The sequence below is a fragment of the Gymnodraco acuticeps genome, unplaced genomic scaffold (assembly GCF_902827175.1).
Source record: "Gymnodraco acuticeps unplaced genomic scaffold, fGymAcu1.1, whole genome shotgun sequence".
In the NCBI taxonomy this organism is placed as follows: Eukaryota; Metazoa; Chordata; class Actinopteri; order Perciformes; family Bathydraconidae; genus Gymnodraco; species Gymnodraco acuticeps.
Window position 1 is genome coordinate 1,891,905 of NW_022990565.1, and position 18,028 is coordinate 1,909,932.

Consider the following 18,028-nt stretch of genomic DNA (forward strand, 5'->3'; position numbering starts at 1 on the left):
TTTCCCCACGGGGATAAATAAAGTCTTATCTTATTAACAGACAGCTGTTCGACCGCAATTTAAATGCAGGTAATTACAGATGACTCGATTATATGTACAAATGAAATTGATGAATTGATAATGTAGGTCATGTTCAAACATTTGTTAGATATATTTCACTAAAGTTTTATTTATTATTATTACTTGCCTTTAAAAAAAACAAGTATTGTACAACACATCTTTTATGATAGGTTTAGGGGAAATAAAGCTGTCAGGAACCAGAAATACTTTTTGTGATTTTAAGCAGCATCATTATTAACTTATCAAGAGTGGAAAGACAACAGAATTAATGAAATAATAATGATGTTGATGATTCTTTAAATAATTTTTCCTGACAATATCAGTGATAATCAGTTGGAAGCTCAAACATCCAGCTATACTGGAATGAAACCATAGCAGATAAACTTGCAAGCCAGAAACATATCAACACGAACACAAGACAAGGTTTAAGGTCTTCTGTCAATCTACACATGAGCAATTTTACACAACAAAAAAATAATAAAACAACTTTTCCTCCATTTTATCCAGTTGATTTTACAATATGAATGTTTCTTTTTTAAGATAACGGTTACATCGAAGGAAGGGAGCTGGACGCCTTCTTTCAACACATGCTGGAAACATTTGGATTGAAGGTAAAGAGATCACATATAAGGCTATGTGTTATCGTTTTACTACCCAATTGTTGATAGAAAATAATGAAATATAGTTATGAGTGACCATATAAAAACACCTTTAATTTTTCGATTTCATCTAGTTGGCCTTATATGATCAGCAAATATTTTAACTTATTCTCATGTTTATATAAAAATAAGATAGCTTTCAGCCTTTCATTTTTAAATGGATATCAATGAGCAACACTCTGCCACACTGTTTTATGTGATGCTACCACAAGGGGGCACCAAAGTAAGAAATGTCATAATGTGCACATCCCGGCTTTAGAAATATAGATTTACTAACCAAGTATCTACTTTGAAACATCCATTCATCATTCAGCTAATACATTTTAACAAATAACACACTATCTGAGTTCATTGGAAATCTCCATAAAGTCCATGTTGTTTTCAGAGAGAGGAGATAAATGAGGAGAAGATCATCAGACTGAGAGAAAGGTTCATGTCTGCGTATGACACCGCAGCTGACGGACGCCTGCAGATACAAGAGGTACACTCCCCCTTTGTTAGGGTACCTTTGTATTTAATACTGCGCGTACACTTTGCCGATTATACTTACAGTGTGTTGTTTTTTATGCTACTGCAATGCAAACATGTCCTAATTTGTGATCAATAAAGTACCTCTTATATTATTTTACTTACAGTAACATATTAAATGCAGGACTTTTGCTTGTAATGGAATAGTTTTACATTGTTAGTACTTTATCTCAAGTAAAGGATCTGAATACTTCTTCCACTCTTGCATCCAAACAGATTATCTGTCTTAAACACTTCTTTCAGGAGATAGAGTTTCCTGCAGTTTGAGATCAGCGATACAATAAATACAGCCAAAATGACCTCTACAGAATGAAAGGTTCAAGTGTTAGGGAAGATCTTTACCTGGAAAGAAAATCTGAAAATATAGTGAGGTTCAGTTGTTGGTGGACACACACAGTCTTACATTAAGCCATCCTGACAATTACAGGGTTCACCAGATCCTAGAGTGATTTGGATTTACATTCAAACTGATGTATCATGTAAAGCCTCTTCAGTTACAGTTGATGTGTTTTCCCCAGCTGGCCACCATTATGCTGCCAGAGGAGGAGAACTTCCTGCTTCTGTTCCGCAGAGAAACACCGCTGGACAACAGCGTGGAGTTCATGAGGGTGAGGGTCAAAGGTCAACATATGATACAGGTTCAACATATGTGAGGTGTATAAAAAGAGGAGAGGGGAAGCTCAGGAAATATAGAACAACACAACACAACACAGCATCTGATTTGAAAAAGAGCTGAAGAAGACATGATGAAAATAAACAGCCCTTTTCAGGTTTGGCTCTTTTATTAATACCTAAATCTAATAGTGATGCTGAATGGATGGTGACTGGTCGGTCAACCTTGGAAAACTTGTTAGATTTTGTTAATTATTTCTCCGTAGAAAGATTCTTAAAGTTGTTGATGACATTATCTCTCATTCCTTTCCAAAATCTCCACTTGTACAAAACAAATATTGTGATATGAAAGAGTTTAATAAACCTTTTGAGTTGTTAAACGCTTTTTCTATTTTTGGAAAAGCACCAACTACACAACAAACTCATTTTTATTTTAAAGAAACATAGAGAATTATAAGTGTATTTATGGTTTATATAGTGATGGTTGTAATTAACATTGCAGATGTTAGACTCAAACTTTAGCATATTTCATATTTGTTGCATTTTCAGTGATGTGTCTCTTGTGTGTAGATCTGGAGGAGCTATGACGCAGACAGCAGCGGCTACATCTCAGCCATCGAGCTCAAGGTATCTGATGAGTTCACACTAGTGTTAATTTCGTCAGCTATTTTTAATTTAGTTTTAGTCTTAGTCCTGTGTTAAATTTCCTTTTTAGTTTTAGTCATATTTAGTCACCTTCATCCTGTTTTTATTTAGTCAAGTTTTAGTCGACTGTTTTAAGTCTGAGCATTTTAGTCTTATTTTAGTCAAAGAAAACTAATTATTTAGTCTACTTTTTTACAATTAAAACTGTTGAGTCTTTTTTAGTCATCAGATTATATAGAACATTTCAGTCAAACTAGTCTAGCCAAAACCAATATTTGTCATTTTAGTATATATAAATAAATAAGGTTATATCTTGTCCTTATTTGATGAAAAACACAGGTTGAATGATTAAGAATGCAGCTTTGCAGAGAGTATCTGCTCAGGTTTGTGGTGTTTTTACCTGTGTTATGGCCACATTGATGCATTCGCTTTTTTTCTCGGCCTCATTGTAGCGAAAATGGGCACAATTTATCACATTGTTTCTTTCTCCCAAGCAGTGGTGGCTTTAGACTTTTTCGTTGTCAGTCATTTTGACGGACAGGATCGTAACATTTCCGTCATAATCCATTATTATCCATCGAGTACACAATTTATCCCTCACTCGCGCTGACGGGGGGGGGGGGGTCTTCGGTTAACGCGAGTGCGACCACTGCTCCCAAGCCCTGTTGTTGCCATTTTATTTTCTGTTAAATAAGGTTAGTTTAGACCATGAGTTAGAGCCGAGTCTTCCTGACAGTTCAGTGTGCCGCTGCCCGGTGTAATTCAAATGTACCGCAGCGCGCAGCACAGACACACAGCTGCTGCCCAGCCGCAGCACCGGAAATGGAACTGCTGGGAGAAAAACTGACTATCAGAGATGTAACGTTATCTTTGATAATATTTCGTCTCCTCATTTTTCGTCAACGAAAGTAAAGACAGATTTTGGCATAGTTTTTATTTAGTAAACTACATTTTCGTCTCGTCACTTTTCGTCAACGATATTGCATGATGATTTCGTTACAGTTATTGTTTACTGCCGTCGGTGCCGTCTCGTCATCGTCTCGTTTTCGTCATGGAAAAAAATGGTCGTTGACGAACATATTTCGTCATAGTTTTAGTCAACGAAATTAACACTAGTTCACACGTGCTGCAGCATGCACCTAATCCAGTCTGTGGTTAGATCACAGAGCTGATCTGGAAATGTGTGACTATTGATTTATACTGTAGTCAGATCTTTAAAATATAAATGCAGCGTTGATGTTTTATCTTTACTCAATTAAATATCAATTGAATGTAAAATTAGAATATATATGAGCATTATATATATCCTTTATTTAACCAGGTAAAAGTCTCATTGAGATTCAAATCTATTTTCCAAGAGCGACCTGGCCAAGAGGGCAGCATGAACAAAGTTACAACAGATAAAACACAGACAATACACGCAGACGAATACAGCGGTCGTAAAACACAGATGAAATGGCACATTAACCAGTAAACATGCAAGTTAAAGAAACTATTATAAATCATTAAAAACTGGCACAATTTAAAACGACTTCAATTATGGGATATACAGTACGAGCAATCACAATGCCCAATAGATTTGTGTTCTCTGTCCTTTAAGATGGACTTGAACTCCCCCATAGTGATACAATCTGAGAGTTTCAGCTCCCTCCGCAAAATGAGGCCCCATCCGCGAGGGGTCTGCGTGATCTGCGTGTAGGGAGGCGCGGCCCTGTATATATAATAACGTCATATTAAATGCATTAATTTGGTCTTTAACAACAGCTTGTGAGAGCAGTGCATTCATCGGTGTTCGTTTGAATGCTGCCAGTTTGTTGACGGCCTGTGTGTTGATGGGACTTCTCATGCTCCCTAAATGTTTCCCCTGCCTTTCGCCAGTTCTTAAACCCTGCTTTCACAAAACTCCCATCCCTGATCTTGTCAGCACTGACAAGCTTCTTTTCTATAGCAGAGCAACAGAAGAAGCACACCGCATTATCACTTTCTCTTATATAGTGAAGCTTTTTTATAGACTGCTTACACTAAAATGCTAACTCAAAAATAGTAACTCAAAATAAAACTTTTGTATTGATTTGTTTAGTGAACATTTTGGCATTGCAGTTACAATTCTTCGTCAACTGATGGGGATGCTGCAGCCCCCTCCGCACCCCCCCCCCCCCTTCCCGCATCCCTGTTGGGAGCGCAGGCCATATAGACTTTGTTTTTTACACATATATGTGCAAATATAAGAGGGAACCAGCCCAAGCAGAGATTTTATATAAAACCCAACCAATGGGAAAGTCTGCGTGCAGACAAATATGGCCAATTAGCAGCAGCATACAAAGTGCAGTGGTGTACAGTACAAGATATCCACATCCAGTAACAAAACGTAATGCACAATGGTACACAGTATAAGATAAGATAAGATAGTACTTTGTTGATCCCAATTTGGAAAATGTTTGCGTTGCAGCAGCATAAAAAGACATAGCAGCAGTATCCAAACTCATTATATGTATATACTGTATGTTGTAGTTTCCTTTTTATGTGTTTTTTTGTGTTAAATATTTAGTTGTATTGCATTTTCAGAATTTTCTTTAAATAAGAAGGCACCTTGGTGTGAATTTTTCAAGTGCACCTCTATTAGTTTGTTCACTGAAATACTTGAGAAGTCAAAATGTCCCTAAAGAAAAACGTAATACATAAACAAAAATAAATACAAAAGTTCTATATTTGAGACAATTAAAGAGTTTTAGTAAGTGGATTTAGCGGCAACATTTAATACATCATCCTGCTAGCGCCTAAAAAAGCAGTAAATTAGGTTATTGGTGTTATGTTATATTGCTCTAAATTGTAATTAAGCTTTCTTCAGACAATAGGTATTGTAGGGTTATCATATGTCACTCTGTCTCAAGAGATTTGCCACTAATGACCACTGACAATGTGTGAGCATTGAACTTCACTGTTACATTGCTGGTGACTGTGAGAGGACGCTGGCACGGTCTGTTGTCGCTTCTCCCTCGTAGCCTCTTTTAGCTATTTTTTAGCAAGGATTCTATTGCTTTTTGTTGTTGCACGGATTCAATGGATGCTTATACCAACTATAACCAGACAATATTCCACTGTCCTGCAAATCCCTCGTCGGCTGGACGAGCTACTAACGTTTAAGCTACGAGTGGCTACTAAGGTTGAGCTACGAGTGGCTACTAAGGTTAGCCGCTACGCCAGCAGTGACACCAAGCGGCAAACTCTGGGGAACAGTCGGGACGCCAATACGGAAGTGCCACACACTGCAGTTCATACATGGGCCGCTAGGAACTGGCTGCAGAAAGGAGCAATTTTCCATAGACCCCCATGTTAAAATGCCCAACTTTACAGCAGAAAAAAACATGTTTCTACCCATGGATGCAATAAATATTATTATCGATATAGTTAGATTCCACCTTCATGATTATGAATCTGTGAGTGAATTGTTTTCTAACACGACCCTTTTATTTATATTAGGTCTTAAAGTTTTTGCATAAATTAGGGCGTGGTCACTTTGATGGACACGTACATGCCTCACTGTCAGCTAACAGCAACTTGTCCACTCTGCTAGGCTACAACCATAGAGGCTACAACGTTAGTTAGTCATAGTACTGTACTTGACCCTTGAGCTTTAGCCGTGTTCGTGGTGATTGTGCCTTTTAGGGAATATTGTTACAAATACCAGACAATTCAAATGTCGTGCTGTGCGCTTGAATGTACTAACAGAACTTCCAAGAAGTCTAAAATGATAATATTATACATATTAACCCCGTTCGCAGGTGTTTGTGTGCTTGGTAGCTTAGCTTGTTACTTATTAGCCAGCTAAGGACGTAACCCTTTATACATATACATTTTAGTTTATGATTCAGCCTTGGGTAAGACTTTTATAGTCTATGGCTATGACGCCCATAATGCTAAACGGGAGCAAATGTTAATAGGGGACCAGATTATCCCAGCGGTGGCTGCCGGAGCTAACGGAGCCGCAGGGGGCTAGCTCCAGCCGGCGTCCCGGAGCTAGCCCACTGCGGCTCCGTTAGGTCCGGGCGGTGGAGTCCGTCTTTTCTCAACGTGTGAATGACAAGCATTAAGAATAACAAAATATAGCTAATTCTCTTGTAGATTGTCTCATTTGATTATGAATGTAACGTTTATATAGGGGAACTACACTGTTAGCAGTAACTTGGTATGCGTGTATTTCATGTTAGGCTAGCTTCTTAGCCTGAGCTAGCTCTGTTTACTTCCAGTTCGGAGGCAGCAGGTCCCGCCTCGGCTCTGCCTCTTTGCCCTTATTTGGAGCAGGCGGGATTAGACTCTGACGTCACAGTCGAGCCGTTAGTGGCCGACTCCGCCTACTAAGGGCTTCACGGCAACTCTGCAGAATCCTATGGGTGACGTCACGGACACTACGTCCATTTATATATACAGTCTATGAGTGACACCTACCAAAAACAATTCCAGCTCAACTTCTCCACCCAGCTCGATCATCTGCCATGCTGTGGATCGTTCTGTGTTTCTGGCTCTTTCCCCATCTCTGGTCGGCAGGTCCGTGGCAAACACAAACAGCTAGCAACTCTGCATCTGTCCTGACCGGCATGAAGCTAAAGTACTCAGTACTAAAGTACGCAGCTGCTCGAGTTAAGACATTACAGCACTCTAAACTGTATCTCAGCACTTGGAATTCTATGCCGACGCCGCTACATCCACAGAAGCTCCCGTAGAGAGTTTGTTTATTCCTAATCTGGAGACTCCATTCCATCACTCTGGTCAACTGAGCGCACTGTCGCACTATTACCACGTCATCCGACTACCGCCGCTCCTGGAACTAGTAGTAGCTCTGGAAACACCGCGAGACTTCTACACACCAAGCGGGGCAGAAAACGTGGAGTGGATTTCAGTCTACTACTTCCTCTACAAACCACCGTTTCATCAAGCCTCAAAATAGAACTATTTAACACACAATCGCTCACTAATAAATCATGTCTCATTCATGGTCACATCCTAGATAGGGGGATTTACTTAATGTGTCTTACTGACATCAGCCAGAGGCCTATTCAGTCCTAAATGAAACCTGTCCTCCTGGCTATAATTACCTGAAGAAAGCCCGCCACACTGATCGCGGTGCAGGCTTAGCCGTAATACACCGCAGTGACCTGAAACTGACCCCCTTGTCTCTTCCTGACCTATCCTCCTTTGAATGCCTTGCATTCAAACGCAAACCCTCTTTCCCCATGACTATTCTTCTCATCTACCGGCCTCCCAAACCAAACCCAGCCTTCATCTCAGAGATAAATGAACTTCTCTCTTCAGTCTGTACCACATCTGCAAATACTGTCATACTCAGGGATTTGAACATCCATGTTGACACCCCCTCCCGCCAACCTGCAGCTGACTTCCTACAACTACTGGATGTTCTCAACCTCAAACAGCATGTGGATGTCCCCACGCACATCAGGGGGCACACGCTTGACTTGGTTATCACTGACTCTGCCCCCATCGCAAATCTGTTGGTGTATGATCTGGGAGTGTCGGATCACAAGGTTGTTTCAATGGAGTTCAAATTGTCTCACCTCATCAAGCCCAAACGTCAAATCCATTTCAGAAATCTGAAACACATCGACACAGACATCATGACTTTGGACCTGCAGCAACCCCCCCCCCCCCCCCCCTGCACATTTCACAACAGTCAGTGAATCAGTGGAATTCTACAATAAAACCCTGAGTACTGTCCTGGACTCACTGTTCACAGATTAGCAGTCAGGATCATCAAAAAACCTATTCAAAGTCACTCAAAAAAACACGGTCACAGTTCTACTTGTCAGCCTCACAAGTGGTGTCAGAAGTGGGATTTACCAAGTAAGGAGTTGGAAATGCAGAGAGGGGAAAAAAAACGACCAAATGGAGGAGCCCGATGGCGGGGTGACTAGGCATGGAGCTGACCAGGGGGCCACGGCTGGTGAACCAAGGGACAGGTTTGAGGAACTGTCTGAGATGATGAAAGCACTCATGCAGTCTCAGAAGCAGCAGGAGACAAACTGGCAAAGGCTTCAAGCCCAGGTATCTGAGATGAGAGCGGGGCCGCCAACAGAGCAAGACAGTGATGAGGAGCAGCCCAGAAGAAGAGGGGACTTCGGTGATGATCTGGAGCAGACGTCTTCATCCAGGCGAAGGTCGCCAAGACGTCAGAGAGAACAACCGCTTCACCGCGAGCCAAAGTTGTGGCCACTGGGGCCAGATGAGGACATTGAACAGTTCGTCACCACCTTCGAACGCATGGCCCAGGTCTGTTGTTGGGACCAAGAAGAGTGGGCTGTCCGATTGGTTCCCCTGCTGACTGGTAAAGCATGCAGTGCGTACGTGCTAATGGACATTAGAGACTCTGAGGACTACAAGCAAGTCAAAGCAGCAATCCTGGCCAAATACGAGATCACCGCTGACACCTAGGTTTTGTGCCCTCGACATCCAACAGGACGAGACCCCACGTGAGCTGTACGTCCGACTGAAGGACCTCTTCTGCAAGTGGGTTAGGTTTGAGACGTCCAGCATCAAAGACATTTGTGAGATACTCATCCTTGAACAGTTCCTCCGCATGGTAAACCCAGAGATGGAAGTTTGGATCTGGGAACATGATCCTAAGTCTGCGGAGGACGCGTCCCACCTCGCTGAAGTATTTCATTCAGCAAGGAAAGAAAGCAAAAGCTTTGCGAACTGCCAGAACCGATACCCGTCGGGCAAAAGTAATGCTTATGGGGGTGAAAAGGGTAGTGGTTACACCTATGGTAGCAATAGCAACGGCAAGCAAACCACGCCAAGTCGAATGACCTATGCTAAGAGGCAAATTCAGCCAGAAGTAAGGTGCTACCATTGTAATGAGTTTGGCCACACACAACCCACATGCCCAGTGGCTAGGCAGAGTAAGCCCTCTCTTCTTTGCACTGTTCCCAGACCCACCAGGCAACCAGTAGTTAGGCAGGAAAAAGCACGTATAGTTCCGGTACTCATCAATGGTCAGCGTGAGGAAGCACTGGTGGATAGTGGCAGTTTCCAGACAGTTGTGAGGTCAAGTCTTGTTGGCAAGGCGCAGTGGGCCCCTGATAAAGCTACCATCAGTTGCATCCACGGAGATGAAAAGCCTTACCCCACCGCCGAGGTCTTTTTGACTGTCGGGGGCAGACTTTCCTTCTTCCTGTGGCACTAGCACCCAAGCTGCCTTATTCAGTCATTTTAGGCCTGGATGTTCCAACGTTGCTAGATCTTGTGCAAGAACAGCCATCACCAAGTGCCCTATCAGTTCCTCCACCAGTCATTCCCTTAGATCCCCAGAGTGTAGAAGTGCCCGGGAAGCCCGATCCCTTCGATGGGGAGTTCAAGGTAAACTCAGACACCCAGATTAGGATGTGTAATGTCGCTACAAGGGCGCAGACGGCAAAGACGACCCTTGGTGAGCTACCATTTTATAACTCTGAGCTAAAGGCAGGTACAAACAAGCAGCGCCTGTCCAAAGCGCAGAAACGCAGGGACACATTTTTGGCTGCCCCTAAGGAAAGCATTGAGCTCCCTGTACCTAGTCACCCGCTAGACATTCAGATTCCCCCCGATGTAGGTGAGCTACAGAGGAAGGACCCTTCCCTTACACAGTGGTTTGAGAAAGTGTCAGAGGTTGATGGTGTAAAAATAGCAGATGCAGGATTTAAGGAGGATGCTACTTACCTCATTAAACAGGGTATTATGTACCGTCGTCAGGGTGAGATTGAAGCATTAGCTTTAGCCCAGTTACTCAGAAACACGGTAATGAAACTCGGCCACTCAGTTCCTTGGGCAGGGCACATGGCATTTAATAAAACACTGCGTAGAGTGGGTCGTCGTTTTGCCTGGCCAGGCCTGTACACCCAGCTGTCCCAGTTTTGCCAGGCCTGTGAGACCTGCCAGAGCACATCTAGGCAAAGGGTAGCTAAAGCCCCGTTACAGCCCTTGCCCCTCATTGAAACCCTGTTTGAAAGAATAGGTATGGATGTAGTTGGGCCTTTAGAGAGAAGTACATCGGGTAACCGCTACATACTGGTAATTTGTGACTATGCTACCCGCTACCCCGAAGTGTTTCCCTTGAGATCTGTTAAAGCCAGGTATGTGGCGAATTGCCTACTACAGTTGTTCTCTAGGGTAGGCATAGCCAGAGAGATACTTACTGACTGCGGCACAAACTTCCTCTCCAAGTTTCTGAAGGAGGTGTATCAGCTGCTAGGAGTAAAGGGCATTACGACCACCCCTTATCATCCCCAAACGGACGGGCTTGTCGAGCGATACAACCAGACCTTGAAGAGCATGCTGCGCACGTTTGTTTCAGAGACAGGTTTCGACTGGGACCAGTGGTTGCCATACCTCCTCTTCGCCTACCGGGAGGTGCCACAATCCTCAACCGGGTTCTCACCTTTTGAACTGTTGTATGGACGTGAGGTGAGACGTCCCCTGGATCTGCTTAAAGACCACTGGGAGAATCCGAAGCCTGCTGGTGAAAACATTGTATCCTACGTGGTCAAGATGAGGGAGCGGTTGGAGAAAATGGCAGCCCTGGGGAACCTGATGAATGCCCAAAAGACTCAGAAAACCTGGTATGACCAGAAGGCCAGAGAAAGAGTGTTTCAACCTGGTCAGAAGGTGCTGTTGCTGTTACCTTCCAGTGAGAGCAAGCTGCTGGCTAGATGGCAGGGCCCATATGAGGTCACCAGACAGGTCGGAACAGTCAACTATGAAATCCATATGCCGGACAGAACCAAGAAGCACCAGACATTTCATATCAACCTGTTAAAAGGATTCCAAGATCCACCAGACACCGTGTTGCAACACTTTTTCATACAGCCAGTGGAGGAAGAGGAGGTGGAGGAGCAGTTTTTCCCCACGGACCTACCTGAACCAGGTCTATTGGATGTAACACATCTCCCATCGGTCCAGCAAGAGGAAATCAACGATCTATTGGATCCAGAGCTTTTCACAGAGCAGCCTGGTTTCACCAATCTGTTCCAGAACGACATCTACCTCAAGGAGACTGCTCCCAGCTGAAAGAAAAGCTACCGTATCCCTGAGCGGTTGGTGCTGGCCCTGAAGAAGGAGATAAAGCTGATGTTAGAGCTGGAGATCATCAAAGTGTCAACCAGTGAGTGGTGCAGTCCAGTGGTGCTTGCACCAAAGAAAGATGGCTCCTTACGATTTTGCATTGACTTCAGATATCTTAACAGCACACTGACACACACAATGGCATAACAGTGGTCTCCAGTGAACACTATTACGGGCAATATAGAGCATGCACAAGAGCGCGAGCACACACACACACACACACACACACACACACACAGTCAGGGGTGGACTGGGACACAAATTCAGCCCGGGACGTTCAGACGCACAGGCCGACACACCGGCCCGCCGCCCACACATGCGGGCCACCCTTGTAGCCTACAGATAAATTATACATCTACTATGCTCATATACTGTATACTGTTATGGCTAGATTCCCCAGAGTCAAGCCATAACATAAACGAGATGGACAACAGGAGTAAGGTGCAAAATGAAACCTTCCTTTAGTTAAGGTTTCTTAACAATGTCCGTGTCATGTGTGAAGTGTGTCAAAGTGGATATGTAGGAGTCAGTAGCCTACAATAGTATAGCAAATGGGTATAGTCAAAAATGGTTGCCTGTGCCTGGCTGTAAACAAAAAGAAGTGCCAATGCACATGCAGCTCAGACATTCAATCAATGCCATGTGGTCTAACCAACAAATGATTATAATAGTCATTATGAGAGCACTTGTCCAGTATTAAATAACTAACTTCAAGGAATACAATATCATGCACAGTAATGTCAATCACTAAAAATGAATGCAATAGTGAATTGGCCACACATCTCTGTGTCCTTATTATTCAATATTAATATTATTGAATATTAATATTATTTAATATAATTATTTAAAATTATAACATTAATATTATATAATTTAACTTGGAATATCATGAGCATATGACTCTATCCTAATCAGTGGCGGCGCCAGAGATTTTCTCTAGGGGGTGCTGTGGGGTAGCTTGACGTTTCATAGAGGGTGCTCAAACATTAAGGGTTTCCCATTAATGCACCAGCGCTACAGAAGATTTTTTTTTAAATATTGAAGTTAAAAGCATCAATCTGGTGCACTTTGAGAACAAAATGAAGAAATCTATGGATATACTGTATCTCTCAACATACATATGAAACAGAACTGTAAACAGATTTTCTATTTCTTAGATAAATCACTCCCCTTTTAAAACAAACCGTTTCAGACCCACTGAGATAACTAGACTAAAGTTAACTATCTAAACACTGAGAGTCCTTTACTTCACCTGAGCTGAGGTTATCTGAGACTCCGTCTGACAGGAGAGAGTTCTCCCTCCACCTTGTTGTTGAAAAAGCTCCTTATATCCGTTAGCTTGGCTAGCGAGCACCAGATGCTAACCACAACGATCTCCGGTAGATACCCACCGGTGCGCGAGCTCTCGCTCGCTTGCGCACGCACACAAAATGGCTCGTGCCACACACACACAGAGCAGAGCTTGAATGAAACAGACCCAGAAGTAAGCTACTTGTACTCACGAGGCCTATTATGTGTAGAATCCCTCTCGCTTTCAGTTGGTTTTGATTGAGTGTCCACATGTGGACGTTTAAGGACTAAAAAACGATCCATTTGTCACTTTGCTGTTAGCAAATAATGTGGGGCTCCAGCTAACAGGAAGTCACTCAAGTGTCACAAAGTAATTTAGCCTATGGGTAGGTCAAAAATCTAATGGGTGCTGGCCATTGGCCTAATCATATCACCTGTGTTGGCTTTATGTTTTTGGTCAAACATTTGTTTGTTTCACATTTGCATTGATGTAATCAATAATTTTTCTGATTTAATTTAATAAAAATAATATTAATAATTTTCGGAAAAAAAACAAAACACATATTTCTTGGGGGTGCTTAGGGGGTGCTTTGGCAATCCTGGGGGGTGCTTCAGCACCCCCTAGCTCCCCCCTGGCGCCGCCCCTGATCCTAATGCATCTAACTTTATGCACAATATAATAGTCTGGCCACAGCCCTGCAGCCCGTTCTAGGTTCTGATTGGCTCTCTAGGTTGGCATTCTAACTTCTGACTGGCATATTATACTAGTCGTAACATCGCTAAACTTTTTTCTTGACGGTTTTCTCAGTTAACTAATGCTATTGCTAACAGTAACATCAATTAACACAGCCCTGCACACTGCACCTGCTGTCATTGTATGCCGGGTCTGTGGTTCATCATCTTCCTTTTCATTCTCCTCCTTATTACTGCGACTGGGAGCGGGAGCCCTTCTACTAAACAGCTCTGTGATTTTCGAAAATGTTCCAGCATCTTCCTATAGCAATTTTCGTTTTTTCATTCTGGCTTTTTCAGCCCCACCACCCTTTCTTTTTTGTACTGTTCTTCATCTTGTCTTTCTCAATTTCGCTAGCTAACTTACTGATCAATCATCAAATGAAGCTAGGGAGCTTGTCTGATGAGTGGACCTCTGACGCGGGCCTCGCTCTCTTTCCAATTGGAAGAGACAACTCATATCTCCCGGCAACCCCTTCAGATATATATATCGACATGGCTCATCAAACCCCAAAACGTTAGGTGTCGGGTCTAGTCAACTGCACCACCTGGTGTGTGGCCATGGCTAGCGTTAGCCACAGCTGAACTGCTAGCTCCAGTTTCATCGGTGCTGCTGCTGCTGCTGCTAGGAGGCGGGTGCTCGTTGTTGGTGGTTGTAGACAAATGTCCTGCCCCTGCATCTTCTAATTCAATATTTTTAGCAGATTTAGCGTTGTTAGAGAGAACAAATTCTGATATCCGTTTTTGCGCCATGTCAGTTACTTGTGTTGTTGTGTGTCACGTTAAAAGTAGCCGACTAAAACTATCAACAAACTTTTTTTCCACATCTTTTTATTTTTCTTCCCTGAAGCAAAATAATGTATTACATAGTTTTAAATTATCATTTGAATAATATTATAAAATATAATCTCAGGCACAATGAAATGAAATAAATATATAAAATACAAATAAAATACATTTGCAGGCAGGGGTGCTGCAGCGCCCTCAGCACCCCCCTTCCCGCGCCCCTGATCACCACATTGGACCTCACTAAGGGGTACTGGCAGGTGGCACTGGCACCTGAGGCCAAGCTGCTGACGTCCTTTACTACCCCGTTTGGACTGTTCCAGTTCCGGGTAATGCCCTTTGAACTGCATGGTGCCCCTGCGACCTTCCAGAGGCTCATGGACCAAGTACTGCGGGAGTTTGCAACATTTTCCGCAGCTTACTTGGACGATGTTGTGATCTTCAGCCAAACATGGGAAGAACACAGGGATCACCTACAACAGGTCCTCCATGCGATCCAAGCTGCTGGACTGACCATCAACCCCCGTAAATGCGCCTTTGCCAAGGAAGAGGCGGAGTACCTGGGCTACGTCATTGGGGGAGGTGTCATCCGCCCACAGCTGAGTAAGATCGAAGTGATTACCTCCTACCCCGTGCCAACCACAAAGAAGAAGGTAAAGTCCTTCTTGGGGTTAGTCAATTGGTATCGGAAGTTCATTCCTCAGCTGTCAGAAAGAGCAGTTGTGTTGACCAACCTCACCAAGGCCTCGGTGCCAGCCAAAGTCCGCTGGAACGAGGACTGTGACAGAGCTTTCAAGGACCTGAAGCAAGCCATTACCACTGAGTCAGTCCTTCACTCACCAGACTTTAATCAGCTATTCACCGTTCAGACAGATGCCTCAGGGGTAGGCCTTGGAGCGGTATCAGAGTTCCCGTTAGAATATTTTTTCGCCGGTCAACATGTCCGTTAAAGTTTAAATCTTCCGGACAAAATGAGAAAAGTGCCGGTCAAAGGCCTTCTTTGTTATTTATTGTGCTTTAAAAACAAATTGATATGATTCGATATTAAACAAACTAATTATAGTAGATTAACTATTCAAAAGTGTACAGTAATTTATAATAACACGGGAATAATAAACGGAGCGCTCTCTCCCTCTCCTGACAGCCCGTCAGTATCATGCAGCTCGCGGATCAGTAATGAGTGACCCGACAGTAAAACTAAACTTATCTATAACTAGTTTAGGTAGTTTGAGAGGTCATTAAAATAGCTACGTGTGATATTCTAACCTGAAGTGTATGTTTTGTCCGCTCACCGCTGCAGGTGATCATGCAGAGCTGCGTGTCGACTCGTCAGCAGCAGCTGATCTCTCTCTCCCGCCCCAGATGAGACTTTACTCGCGTTTATGTCCATATCGATCAGATCTAGCTAGTTATAGCTAATGATAGGACTACCTGCTTATTAAAAGACACCTAAACAATAAGCGTCGCTATGCAACTGGGTGAGGCCACAAAGTATAGCGCAGCATTATGCATTTGTTTACATGCCCATCGGAACCCGGAGGCATTACCAACAGATCAACGCACAATCAACCCATACAGGACATCTCTTTCTCCACATTAAGTGTTAGACATTAGAATGGACTATTCTTGTCTGTCACATACTCTTGTGTCTGTCACATAAGTGGCGCAAGTTGCGCAACTGATGCGGTATTGCGCTAAACGGAAATTATTTTGAACGGACACTTTGACTGGAGAGATTTAGATTTGCCGGTCTTCAGCATATGCGGTATAATGAGACACTAACAGGCTACAGATGCGGACATATACACACACATATATTTATATAAATATATACAATTTCATAATCAAACAAGTATGAGAGCACTCTCATAATAACGTAACACAATCAGAGACTGGATATCCCCCCCCCCCCCCCCTCTCTCTGGTCGCCGAAATGGGGAATTGAAATTACGGGCCAAAAGTTGTATTTACAAGTATTAAAAGTAAGCATAGGACACCAAACCAACTGAGACCCGTCTGTCCACTGCATCTACGCACTGTACCATACACACACACACTGTACCACACACACCTACAGCTCCTAAAGCAGGGGTGTCAAACTCAAATACTCAGTGGGCCAAATAAAAACATCGGTACTAGTGGAGGGCCGGACTGGTTCAATGTTTATTGCAAAACTTATTGAAATGAACTTATTGCACATATTAAACCTGGAACTAACAAAGCTTAAATGATTGCCTATAAAAACAACATTACAAATTAAATAATCAGTTGCATTCATTTCTTATGGGCTCTATCTGCAGCTTTTCCAGAGTAATTTCTTATGATTACATTTTTCCACAGGCCAACAACAGCTTAAAAAAAACAGCCAGAAGGCAAAGCTCTCTGTCTTCCGGGCCATTTTCGTTCCTACCCTCACCTATGGTCATGAAGGATGGGTCATGACCGAAAGAACGATATCGCGGATACAAGCGGCCGAGATGGGTTTTCTCCGCAGGGTGGCTGGTGTCTCCCTTAGGGATAAGGTGAGAAGTTCAGTCATCCAGGAGGGACTCTGAGTTGAGCCGCTCCTCCTTCGCGTCGAAAGGAGCCAGTTGAGGTGGTTTGGGCACCTAGTTAGGATGCCACCTGGGCGCCTCCCTAGGGAGGTGTTCCAGGCACGTCCAGCTGGGAAGAGACCAAGGGGTAGACCTAGGACCAGGTGGAGGGATTATATCTCTTCGCTGGCCTGGGAGCGCCTTGGGATCCCCCAGTCAGAGCTGGTTGATGTGGCCAGGGAAAAGAAAGTTTGGGGCTCTCTGCTGGAACTGCTACCCCCGCGACCCGACCACGGATAAGCGGGAGAAGATGGATGGATGGATGGAGTCCGGCCGTGCGTAACGCCTCCACCGTTCTCGGAAATGCATCCGTGGAGCGGAGCCGTGGAGGACCCATCAGTGTCTCCTCGGTTAGAGCTCCTCCAGAGAGCCTCCTCGATCCTCGGTCCTCGATGTGCATTTAGAGAAATTAGATGTCCTTCAACATGGCACGCTGAAATCCATTTCCGGGTCACTACCGGAGGACCGAGGAGTCGAGGAGGGGAAATTAGAGTATTGAGAAACCTCTAGAGAGAACAGCTGTGAGGTCCGTGCAGAAAGCAGAGCAGTAATATATATCACTCAGTATAACAGGCCTACTCTCTTTATTTGCTTTAGTTTAGTAGATATCTACAAACAAAGAGTCCATATTTTTCTAAAACCATTTAGTGCTTCACATAATAAAATACACAACGGCTGTAGCCTGATTATATGCTTTAGGAGCTGTAGGTGTGTGTGGTGTAGGTGGGTGTGGTACAGTAGAGGTTTCTCAATACTCTAATTTCCCTTCCTCGACTCCTATCCTCGATACTTAGTGCCGCCCACAGGAGATACGAGCGGAGGACTGAGGAGGGGAACCGAGGAGAGAGGAGGGGAAGCAGCAGGCGGTTAGAGAAATGAGAACTCCTCTCCTCTGAGCGGTCATTTTAAAGAGACGTCCAGTAATGATGACAGGAGGCACAGCAGCCCTCTGTCTGATGGACAGATGTGTTCATGGTGACTTATATATTTACTTTTAATTCATTCACAGTG

General features: G+C 43.6%; 1 protein-coding gene across 1 annotated transcript in view; it reads left to right on the forward strand.

Moving 5' to 3' along the window:
- Positions 1–18,028, forward strand: part of LOC117553714 (secretagogin-like) — a 28,332-nt gene that overhangs the window by 1,237 nt on the left and 9,067 nt on the right. The window contains exons 2-5 of the mRNA XM_034227760.1: positions 601–671; positions 1,105–1,200; positions 1,766–1,855; positions 2,430–2,486. Coding sequence (XP_034083651.1) covers positions 601–671; positions 1,105–1,200; positions 1,766–1,855; positions 2,430–2,486 — 314 coding nt within the window. The remainder of the gene's footprint in view (positions 1–600; positions 672–1,104; positions 1,201–1,765; positions 1,856–2,429; positions 2,487–18,028) is intronic.